The sequence below is a fragment of the Larimichthys crocea genome, chromosome VIII (assembly GCF_000972845.2).
Source record: "Larimichthys crocea isolate SSNF chromosome VIII, L_crocea_2.0, whole genome shotgun sequence".
Lineage (NCBI taxonomy): Eukaryota > Metazoa > Chordata > Actinopteri > Sciaenidae > Larimichthys > Larimichthys crocea.
The window spans coordinates 30,690,253-30,700,841 of NC_040018.1; the positions used below are offsets into that span (position 1 = coordinate 30,690,253).

Consider the following 10,589-nt stretch of genomic DNA (forward strand, 5'->3'; position numbering starts at 1 on the left):
TTCAACTTTTCTTTTTTTTCCATATTACAATATAATATGATACAATGTGATATAATATATATATATATATAATCTATATAATATAATATAATAATAATATAATTATAAAGTTAATATATATAGATTAATATAAATTTAATGTGATAAATTTGGTATAATATGATATATATATATAGTCTAATAATATATAATATAATGTGATATAATGTGATATATTCTATAATATAATATAATATAATATAATATAATATACTATAATAATAAGAACAAACAAAGAATAAAAATTAGAAAAAATTTCAATATAAATTGTTATTAATAAATAAATAGATAAATAAATAAATAAATAAGAATTATATAAATAAATTAATAATAACAAAAAATAATAATAAGAATTATTAAATTAATTTAAAAAACATAGTGACATCGTGACGTCACATCGACGTCACGAGCTGGTCCATAACCTCTCGCGAGACTTGCCCGCTCCTATATAAAGCCTCCGCGGAGCTCCGTCGCTCTTTTCTTTCTCCCGTTAGCGGTGATGAGTGCAACAGTTAATCGGTCGTCCGAGCCCGGGTTCATCCGACCCCTCACCAACCCAAGCTGAACTGAGCTCGACCTCCACAGCAGCCCAGCATGCCTCCAAAATTCGACCCCAACGAGATTAAAGTTGGTATGTTCCCTCTGTCCGCGGGCTAACGAGAGTTTGTTCACAGCGGAGGCTGCGGCCTGCAGCGGAGACATGAACACGGTAAAGACGGGACACCGAGCGACCGACAGGGGACCAGAACACACATTTAACTTATAATCTGCATGTTTACATGTTTCTATGATCATCTGTGTCGGTCTGTGGCGGGAAAACTTTGGTGTTGTGAATCCACGTGGAGGCCGCGTGCTAGTTAGCTGCTAACCGGCTAACGTTAGCATGGGTTAGCATGTCAGATTTATTATTTTAAAAACAAATTAAACATTGATTTAATTGAATAAGTCACTGATAATCTGTAATTTAGTGTCCTAACTGACTGAAGCTTATGATGGGGCTCCTGATTTAATTAATAAATTATTAATGTAGTTTATTGTGTAAAATGTGGTGCTAAATATTTAATATCAGTTAATTACAGAGTCCTGATTGATCATTGATCATTGATTGCTACAGTTCAGATAAAAACCAGGGAGACAAATATTAATGTTTAGTCATAATACAAAGATTATCCTATAATATAATTAAACTAGATTTAGATGAAACAATGATCCTTAATTAAATTACAGCACTGATGACTAATTGTTTCCTAAAATACAAACCTCATTAGTTCAGCTGTCACGCAGAGCTGCTCAAAACATGAGGTGGTGTGAACAAATCCAATAATTAAGTTACCAGAATTAAAAGTTGTCACTGTTTATATAAACATCTCGTGCCGTCTCAGTGTTTTATATCAAGTGTCTGTGGGAGTTTACAGATCTTATGAACGAACTTTTTTAATGTTCAGACCTGTTTTTATCTTGAAACCGTTTGACCTGTTCAACACGTGTAGGGCAGCTCGATGACTTAATTTACCAACAGATAAAATGCAGGGTTCCCACGGGTGCTTGAATTCCTTGAAAATGGTTGATTTCAATTCAGTGTTTTCAAGTGTGAATGTTGAATGAAAGTGCTGAAATGCTTGAAATTTGTGTGAGTCTATCTCAATAAACCAAGAGAAAAAAAATGTTCCTAACGGCTACCGCCTGATCCGATCCTTTACATGCAGAACTCAGTTATCATACTCGCTTGGTGTTCTGCCGAGAAATACACCGCTCACAAGCTGAGAATACAAGCCCATTCACCAATGTTAAAAATCAAAACGTCATCTACCACTATGAATAATGCTAATCAGACCCATATTATATTAGCCATACAGTGGCACCGCTTCCCCATGACCATCATGGCAAACACAACTAGTAGGCTACCTATTTAAAGGTGCTGGAAAAGTGCTTGAATGTTGATTGTCATGAAAAAGGTGTGGGAACCCTGAAAATGATTTTCTGTAACTTCACATTTGTCAAACCTTCTAGATTCCCCAATATTTCTGCCATGCCTTTGGGTCTCTTAATTGTAGCTACTGCTTTTTTATTTAAAAATAAATCTGTAGCTTAAATACCTTTTTATTACGCTGCATCCTACATGGATCAAATTTCAATCGGGACGTTAACTGTCCTGACGGAACGTTCATTGTCTCAGGTGGAGAGACGTAAACGTGTCAGAGCTCCAAGGAGCAGGAATCAGAACCAGTGGTTGTACCACACAGAGAATTGATTATTCAAACATTTGAAGTGTTAGTTTGTAAATCTTTAGTGCTGTAATCGAGCAAATCTTAAGCGGAAGCGTCACCTTCGTGAGATCGTGACCATCGCCAGGGAGCTCTCCGGTAAGACGCCGCTGGCTTTTCTTTGTGCGCTCAGTAGGGATGGGACATGATTTTCGAATATCGATATTGACGAGTTCGAATATTGAATAGTAATTTTGAATGCCGTTTTGGCTTACGTTGCATTCCACTAAAAAAAATGAGCACAGAAGAAGCGTTTCCTAGTTCCTAACATACTCTGTTGCATTAATTCGGCCCGGGGTGCCCGTATCGTACAGTAAAGGTAGTCAAAATAACAGAAGAAGAATTGCCATCGGTAACGTCGTTTCTCCGCAGCCGGTCTGATTTTCAATAGGTTGGTACCCGTCTCCATCCCGAACCACGTCGACAAGTTAATTTTTCTAAACAAAAATATGCTTAGGTTTATTCTACTCTGTTCGAGCGCTTTCAATATCGTTCCCTAAACGGGCAGTTTCACCCGCGGTTCCTTCTAACAGACGTAAATAGTAAATAATAGTAATATATAAAATAATAAAATTGGAAGCCTATATTATTGTTTGAGACTGTTGGCTATGTGATGTGAATGGAAGTTTATTGTTTATTTGTTTATCATTGTTTATTGACTCATTAAACCGTTACCGCTTTCACCCTGTCTGTCATGTGTGCAGCGCGTTTGGGTGTGTGGGTGGGGGCGGGCGGGGTTCTTTATCGAATTTCGAATAGTGTTTTTGATCAAAAGTCACATCCTCTACCGCCAGCCTCCCGCCACTATGCCCGTCTGTCACGGTGACTGAGTATAATCCAGTGGAGGCTCAGAGTGCCCAGCTTTAGGAAACAGGGCTGCCCCAACATGTGGACAACTCTGTGCCAAAGTCTGGAACAGATTTAATTTGAACCTTTTGAATGTTTAGATTTGCTCGATTACTCCACCTGATCAGTCGATGAACGCTCAACACCGAATGAGGTTTAGATGTCTGGTTCAAAGTAATCTGCAGCTTTAAATCCAGAATAACTGAACTGATGAGCAGCTGATGGATAAAATGTTCTTGGACTCGTTCCTGATCATCCAGGTGTGTTTTAGTCGTTTAAAAAAAAACGAGTTGTGAAACTAAAAAACCACGTCCGTCCTCTGAATCGTCTTCACACTGTGACGCTCAGCTGTCAGTGGGTGTTCAGACGAACGTGTGAACATTTGTCGTCTTAATCTGCTTGTTTTTGTCTTTGCAGTGTACATGAGGTGCACAGGGAGGAAGTCGGAGCCACCTCCGCTCTTGCCCCCAAAATCGGACCTCTGGGTCTGGTAAGTGTGAAACAAACCGCCTCTATGAGCCGAACCAGCCTCCCGCCACTATGCCGTCTGTCACAGTGACTGAGTGTATCCAGTGGAGGCACGGCGACCCGGCTTTAGGAAACAGGCCTGCCCAAAATCTGATGGACAACTCTGTGCCGAAAAGTCTGGAACAAAAACAAAAACCAGAGTGAATTTAAGAGTCTCAGCTTGAATGTGCTCGTCTAACTGACTTTGTCCTCCAACAGTCTCCCAAGAAAGTTGTGACGACATTGCCAAGGCCACCGGTGACTGGAAGGGCCTGAGGTCACCGTGAAGCTGACCATCCAGAACAGACAGGCCACGGTGAGTGCTCCGTCCGGCTCATCACGGTGGGTACAAACACTCGCGGAGCTGGAGGATGACTTGACTTGTGTGTTTCAGGTCGAGGTCGTTCCTCTGCCTCCGCCCTGATCTCAAGGCTCTGAGGAGCCCTCGTGACAGGAAGAAGGTCAAGAACATAAGTACCATGGAAACGCTGAGGTTTTCCTGAACGAAGGGATCAGAACTGAAGTGGACTGACTCTGATTCATTTAATCTTCCAGTCAAGCACAGCGGAAGCGTCACCTTCGACGAGATCGTGACCATCGCCCGCCCATGAGGGCTCGCTCCATCGCCAGGGAGCTCTCCGGTAAGACGCCGCTGGCTTTTCTTTGTGCCGCTCCGCCTCCCGCCACTATGCCTGTCTGTCACGGTGACTGAGTATAATCCAGTGGAGGCTCAGAGTGACCCCGCTTTAGGAAACAGGGCTGCCCCAACATGTGGACAACTCTGTGCCGAAAAGTCTGGAAACGATTTAATTGAACCTTTTTAAATGTTTCCTGTGTTAGACTTGAAACATTAAAATTTTTCTTTCTCTTCAGGAACCATCAAGGAGTCCTGGGGAACCGCTCAGTCTGTCGGCTGCACCATCGACGGCGTCCTCCCCACGACGTCATCGATGACATCCACAGCGGCAAAATCGAGTGTCCGTCCGAGTAAATCTGAAGTGATAAAATGTTGAAACGGAACAACCTGTGTCGAACCTTGTTTTATAGTACACTGAATATTGGCTCATCCTGTTAACCACGAGCATAAATACTGCATATGCATGAACACAGTACTAAAATTAGAAATACAGCGTCTATAGATTACTCTTGGACCACACTTAAAGTACTGTTGGTGAATGCAGGACTTCTAAATGAGTGTTTTAAACTCCTACTTATTGAGGATTTAAACAAAGTCCAAATATAACTAAAGATATAAACACTTGATATGTTTGACATTAATCAGCACTTAAATGATGTAATACAAAAATATTCTTGACTATTGTGGGGATTTTTAAAGAGAAACCCTTGAGTAAGAAGGACTGGATTCAAAGTTTAAGTGACTAATATTTTACAAGGAGCGTGTTTACAGTGCAACACACAAAAGGTCACGAGAAAGGCTCCTCGAGGAGCTCTAACTGATACAGATAATGTTCTTTTTTGGTTTTTTGCTCAGTAATGAAGATTATGTTTTATATCCACATTGGTACTCCCCTAGTCTGTCTTCTGCTAACCTTGTGCTTGAACCCTCACTGTCTCTGAGCCTCAGTGTCCATGACCAGGGAGATGTAGCCATCAATAAGGGAGAAGGAGAAGAACTTGATACAGTCCAAGTCCTGGCTGGGAGATGACTGCGCATCGTCTTTAGGACTAGAAAGGGAGGACACATATTCAATGAGACAGGCAAAAGCATTGATTTTTAAAGAGGTCATTTGTATTATAACAATATGTGAAGTCACACAATAAAATTGTCAAGTCACAGAGAGAACAGTTATTTAAAAGGAATAAAAATAAAATTATTCCAAACTTTGTATTATATATAATTTATATTTATTCTTTTAAATCAGTGTGTGCTAAAGATTTCAGAGTCCAGAGTAAGGGAGAAAGTCTAGCTATGTATTTCAATTTAAAAGTAGTTTTGGTCATTTATAAAACTGAAATAAATAAATAAATAAATAAATAAATAAATAAATAAGAATTATTCATAAATAAATAAATAAATAAATAAATAAATAAATAAGAATTATTAAATTAATTTAAAAAACAGTCGTGACATCGTGACGTCCACATCGACGTCACGAGAGCTGGTCCATGACCTCTCGCGAGACTTGCCGCTCCTATATAAAGCCTCCGCGGAGCTCCGTCGCTCTTTTCTTTCTCCCGTTAGCGGTGAAGGTGCAACAGTAATCGGTCGTCCCGAGCCCGGGTTCATCCGACACCCTCACCAACCCAAGCTGAACTGAGCTCGACCTCCACAGCAGCAGCAGCATGCCTCCCAAATTCGACCCCAACGAGATTAAAGTTGGTATGTTCCCTCTGTCCGCGGGCTAACGAGAGTTTGTTCACAGCGGAGGCTGCGGCCTGCAGCGGAGACATGAACACGGTAAAGAGGGACACCGAGCGACCGACAGGGACCAGAACACAACATTTAACTTTTAATCTGCATGTTTACATGTTTCTATGATCATTGTGTCGGTCTGTGGCGGGAAAACTTTGGTGTTTGAATCCACGTGGAGGCCGCGTGCTAGTTAGCTGCTAACCGGCTAACGTTAGCATGGGTTAGCATGTCAGATTTATTTGTTTTGAAAAACTTAAATTAAACGTTAGATTTAATTTGAAATAAGTCACTGAATAATCTGTAATTTAAAGTCCTAACTGTGACTTAAATTATGATGGATCTCCTGATTTAATTACATAATTATTAATGTAGTTTATTGTATAAATGTGGTGCTAAATATTTAATATCTGTTAATTACACGGAGTCCTGATTGATTATTGATTACTACAGTTCAGATAAAAACCAGGGAGACACATATTAATGTTTAGTCATAAGACAAAGATTTATCCTATAATATAATTAAACTAGATTTAAGATGAACAAATGATGCTCTTAATTAAATTACAGCACTGATTGACTAATTAATTATCCTAAAATACAAACCTCATTAGTTCAGCTGTCACGTCAGATGCTGCACAGACATAAGGTGGAAACTTTATAATACAAAATAATTAAAGTTACCAGTGAATTAAAAGTTGATTACTGTCTTATAAGTAAACATCTCGTGGAGTCTCAGCTGTTTATATCAAGTTTACAGATCTTATGAACTAACTTTATTATAATGTTCAGACCTGTTTTTAATCCTGAACAGTTTGACCTGTTCAACACGTGTAGGGCAGCTCTAACTTAATTTACCAACAGATAAAATGCAGGGTTCCCACGGGTGCTTGAATTCCTTGAAAATGCTTGAATTTTTTGTGATGTCTATCTCAATAAACCAAGAAAAAACTAAAATGTTTCCTAAGCCGCTACGCGCCTGATCCGAGGCCTTTACATGCAGAACTCAGTTATCATACTCGCTTGGTGTTCAGCCGAGAAATACACCGCTCACAAGCTGAGAATACAAACCGATTCACAATTAGTTAAAAATCAAAACAGTCAATCTACCACCATATGAAATAATGCTAATTAGACCCATATTATTATTATGCCATACAGTGGCACCGCTGCGCTTCCCATCATGGCAAACACAACTAGTAGGCTACCTATTTAAAGGTGCTGGAAAAATGGAAAAACTGGTGCTTGAAGGTGCTTGAAAAGTGCTTGAATTTGTTCATGAAAAAGGTGTGGGAACCCTGAAAATGATTTTCTGTAACTTCACATTTGTCAAACCTAGATTCCCCGAATATTTCTGCCATGCCTTTGGGGTCTTTAATTGTAGCTACTGCTTTTTTATTTAAAAAATAAATCTGTAGCTTAAATTACCTTTTTATTAAACTGCATCCTACATGGATCAATATCTTCATATTGGGACGTTAACTCGTCCTGACGAACACGTTCATTGTCGTCAGGTGGAGAGACGTAAACGTGTCAGAGCTCCAGGAGCAGGAATCAGAACCAGTGTTGTACCACACAGAGAATTGATTATTCAAACATTTGAAGTGTTAGTTTGTAAATCTTTAGTGCTGTAATCGAGCAAATCTTAAGCAGAAGCGTCACCTTCGATGAGATCGTGACCATCGCTCGCTCCATCGCCAGGGAGCTCTCCGGTAAGACGCCGCTGGCTTTTCTTTGTGCCGCTCAGTAGGGATGGGACATGATTTTCGAATAGTCGAATATTCGTGACGAGTTTGAATATTGAATAGTAATTTCGAATGCCGTTTTGGCTTACGTTGCATTCCACAAAAAAAATGAGCACAGAAAGGCGTTTCCTAGTTCCTAACATACTCTGTTGCATTAATTCGGCCAGAGGGTGCCGCTATCGTACAGTAAAGGTAGTCAAAATAACAGAAGAAGAATTGCAATCGGAACGTGTGTTCTCCGCAGCCGGTCTGATTGTCAATAGGCTGCGTACCCGTCTCCATCCCGACCACGTCGACATGTTAATTTTTCGAAACAAAAATATGTCTTAGGTTTATTCTACTCTGTTCGAGCACTTTCAATATCGTTCCCTAAACGGGCAGTTTCACCCGCGGTTCCTTCTAACAGACGTAAATAGTAAATAATAGTAAATATAAATAATAAAATTGGAAGCCTATATTATTGTTTGAGACTGTTGGCTATGTGATGTGAATGGAAGTTTATTGTTTATTTGTTTATCATTGTTTATTGACTCATTAAACCGTTACCGCTTTCACCCTGTCTGTCATGTGTGCGCGCGTTTGGGTGTGTGGGTGGGGGCGGGCGGGGTTCTGTCGATTTTCGAATAGTGTTTTTGATCAAAAGTCACATCCCTACCGCTCAGCCTCCCGCCACTATGCCCGTCTGTCACGGTGACTGAGTATAATCCAGTGGAGGCTCAGAGTGACCCAGCTTTAGGAAACAGGGCTGCCCCAACACGTGGACAACTCTGTGCCGAAAAGTCTGGAACAGATTTAATTTGAACCTTTCTGAAATGTTTAGATTTGTTCGATTACTCCACCTGATCAGTCGAACGCTCAACACGATGATGAGCGTTAGACGTTTGAGTTCAAAGTAATCTGCAGCTTTAAATCCAGAATAACTGAACTGACACACGAGCAGCTGATGGATAAAATGTTCTTGGACTCGTTCCTGATCATCCAGGTGTGTTTTAGTCGTTTAAAAAAACGAGTTGTGAAACTAAAACCACGTCCGTCCTCTGAATCGTCTTCACACCTGTGAGCGCTCAGCTGTCAGTGGGTGTTCAGACTGAACGTGTGAACATTTGTCGTCTTAATCTGCTTGTTTTTGTCTTTGCAGTGTACATGAGGTGCACAGGAGGAGAAGTCGGAGCCACCTCCGCTCTTGCCCCCAAAATCGGACCTCTGGGTCTGGTAAGTGTGAAACAAACCGCCTCTATGAGCCGAACCAGCCTCCCGCCACTATGCCTGTCTGTCACAGTGACTGAGTGTAATCCAGTGGAGGCTCAGAGCGACCCGGCTTTAGGAAACAGGCCTGCCCAAAATCTGATGGACAACTCTGTGCCGAAAAGTCTGGAACAAAACAAAAAACCCAGAGTGAATTTAAGAGTCTCAGCTTGAATGTGCTCGTCTTAACCGTGCTTTGTCCTCAACAGTCTCCCAAGAAAGTTGGTGACGACATTGCCAAGGCCACCGGTGACTGGAAGGGCCTGAGGATCACCGTGAAGCTGACCATCCAGAACAGGCAGGCCACGGTGAGTGCTCCGTCCAGGCTCATCACGGTGGATACAAACACTCAGCGGAGCTGGAGGATGACTTGACTTTGTGTTTCAGGTCGAGGTCGTTCCCTCTGCCTCCGCCCTGATCATCAAGGCTCTGAAGGAGCCTCCTCGTGACAGGAAGAAGGTCAAGAACAGTAAGTAACCATGGAAACACTGAGGTTTTTCTGAACGAAGGGATCAGACTGAAGTGGACTGACTCTGATTCATTTAATCTTCCAGTCAAGCACAGCGGAAGCGTCACCTTCGACGAGATCGTGACCATCGCCCGCACCATGAGGGCTCGCTCCATCGCCAGGGAGCTCTCCGGTAAGACGCCGCTGGCTTTTCTTTGTGCCGCTCAGCCTCCCGCCACTATGCCCGTCTGTCACGGTGACTGAGTATAATCCAGTGGAGGCTCAGAGTGACCCAGCTTTAGGAAACAGGGCTGCCCCAACACGTGGACAACTCTGTGCCGAAAAGTCTGGAACAGATTTAACTTTAACCTTTTTAAAATGTTTCCTGTGTTAAACTTGAAACATTAAATATTTTCTTTCTCTTCAGGAACCATCAAGGAGATCCTGGGAACCGCTCAGTCTGTCGGCTGCACCATCGACGGACGTCCTCCCCACGACGTCATCGATGACATCAACAGCGGCAAAATCGAGTGTCCGTCCGAGTAAATCTGACGTGAATAAAAATGTTGAAACGGAACAACCTGTGTCGAACCTTGTTTTTGTAGTTCACTGAATATCGGCTCATCCTGTAAACCACGAGCATAAAATACTGCCTGTAATAGAAATATAGCATTTAGATTACTCTTGACACCTTAAGTAACTTAAGTACTGTTAAATAAGCGTTTTAAACTGTCACTACTTTTTGGAGGATTTAAACAAAGTCCAAATATAACTAAAGAATAAACACTTGATGTGTTTGACATTAATCAGCACTTAAATGATGTACAGTGGTCCCTTGTTTATCACGGGGGATGCGTTCTAAAAATAACCCGCAATAAATGAAATCCATGAAGTTAGTTTTAGAATTCTACATGTTTTAAGGCCGTAAAACCCCTAACCACACTTTGATACACCTTTTTACACACATTTTGTACAGTACTCCCTTAGTTCATCAGGACGCAGAACACAATGCGCGTTCATGCTGTTACAGTATGCTGTAAAAAAAAAAAGCATGCAGAATTACACAAAATCTGCAAGTCCGTGAAAAGTGAACCGCGATATAGTGAGGGACGACTGTAATACAA

At 41.2% G+C, this 10,589-nt stretch overlaps 1 protein-coding gene, 5 non-coding genes and 1 pseudogene across 8 annotated transcripts; all 7 read left to right on the plus strand.

Annotated features, from left to right (window-relative positions):
* The first annotated feature begins 633 nt into the window (after positions 1 to 633).
* Positions 634 to 4,647, plus strand: LOC113746314 (60S ribosomal protein L12-like; annotated as a pseudogene).
* rpl12 (ribosomal protein L12) lies at positions 638 to 10,042 on the plus strand. Of its 3 annotated transcripts, none has more exons than XM_027281499.1 (6): positions 638 to 748; positions 8,911 to 8,984; positions 9,227 to 9,325; positions 9,405 to 9,486; positions 9,572 to 9,658; positions 9,893 to 10,042. In XM_027281499.1, exons 2-6 carry the CDS (start codon positions 8,916 to 8,918, stop codon positions 10,009 to 10,011), a joined length of 456 nt encoding a protein of 151 aa, XP_027137300.1. In that variant the 5' UTR covers positions 638 to 748; positions 8,911 to 8,915; the 3' UTR covers positions 10,012 to 10,042. The 3 variants fall into 3 exon arrangements, with proteins under 3 accessions (XP_027137300.1, XP_027137298.1, XP_027137299.1); XM_027281497.1 differs by lacking the exon at positions 638 to 748 and adding an exon at positions 5,827 to 5,997; XM_027281498.1 differs by lacking the exon at positions 638 to 748 and adding an exon at positions 5,942 to 6,075.
* On the plus strand, positions 3,101 to 3,224 carry LOC113746411 (small nucleolar RNA SNORA65). Its single transcript, XR_003462840.1, has one exon. It is a non-coding gene; the product is annotated as a small nucleolar RNA SNORA65 (small nucleolar RNA).
* Positions 4,336 to 4,462, plus strand: LOC113746406 (small nucleolar RNA SNORA65). Its single transcript, XR_003462835.1, has one exon. It is a non-coding gene; the product is annotated as a small nucleolar RNA SNORA65 (small nucleolar RNA).
* LOC113746404 (small nucleolar RNA SNORA65) lies at positions 8,438 to 8,564 on the plus strand. Its single transcript, XR_003462833.1, has one exon. It is a non-coding gene; the product is annotated as a small nucleolar RNA SNORA65 (small nucleolar RNA).
* On the plus strand, positions 9,026 to 9,154 carry LOC113746409 (small nucleolar RNA SNORA65). The gene has a single exon (XR_003462838.1). It is a non-coding gene; the product is annotated as a small nucleolar RNA SNORA65 (small nucleolar RNA).
* On the plus strand, positions 9,697 to 9,823 carry LOC113746405 (small nucleolar RNA SNORA65). The gene has a single exon (XR_003462834.1). It is a non-coding gene; the product is annotated as a small nucleolar RNA SNORA65 (small nucleolar RNA).
* Positions 10,043 to 10,589: the final 547 nt, after the last annotated feature.

Excerpts from the sequence above, each read along its gene's own strand:
- rpl12 (XM_027281497.1), top strand. The coding sequence starts at position 5,961 with ATGCCTCCCAAATTCGACCCCAACGAGATTAAAGTTG. Across the intron at positions 5,998-8,910 it reads CCCCAACGAGATTAAAGTTG|TGTACATGAGGTGCACAGGA; the intron begins GTATGTTCCCTC and ends TTGTCTTTGCAG. Across the intron at positions 9,487-9,571 it reads CAGGAAGAAGGTCAAGAACA|TCAAGCACAGCGGAAGCGTC; the intron begins GTAAGTAACCAT and ends TTAATCTTCCAG.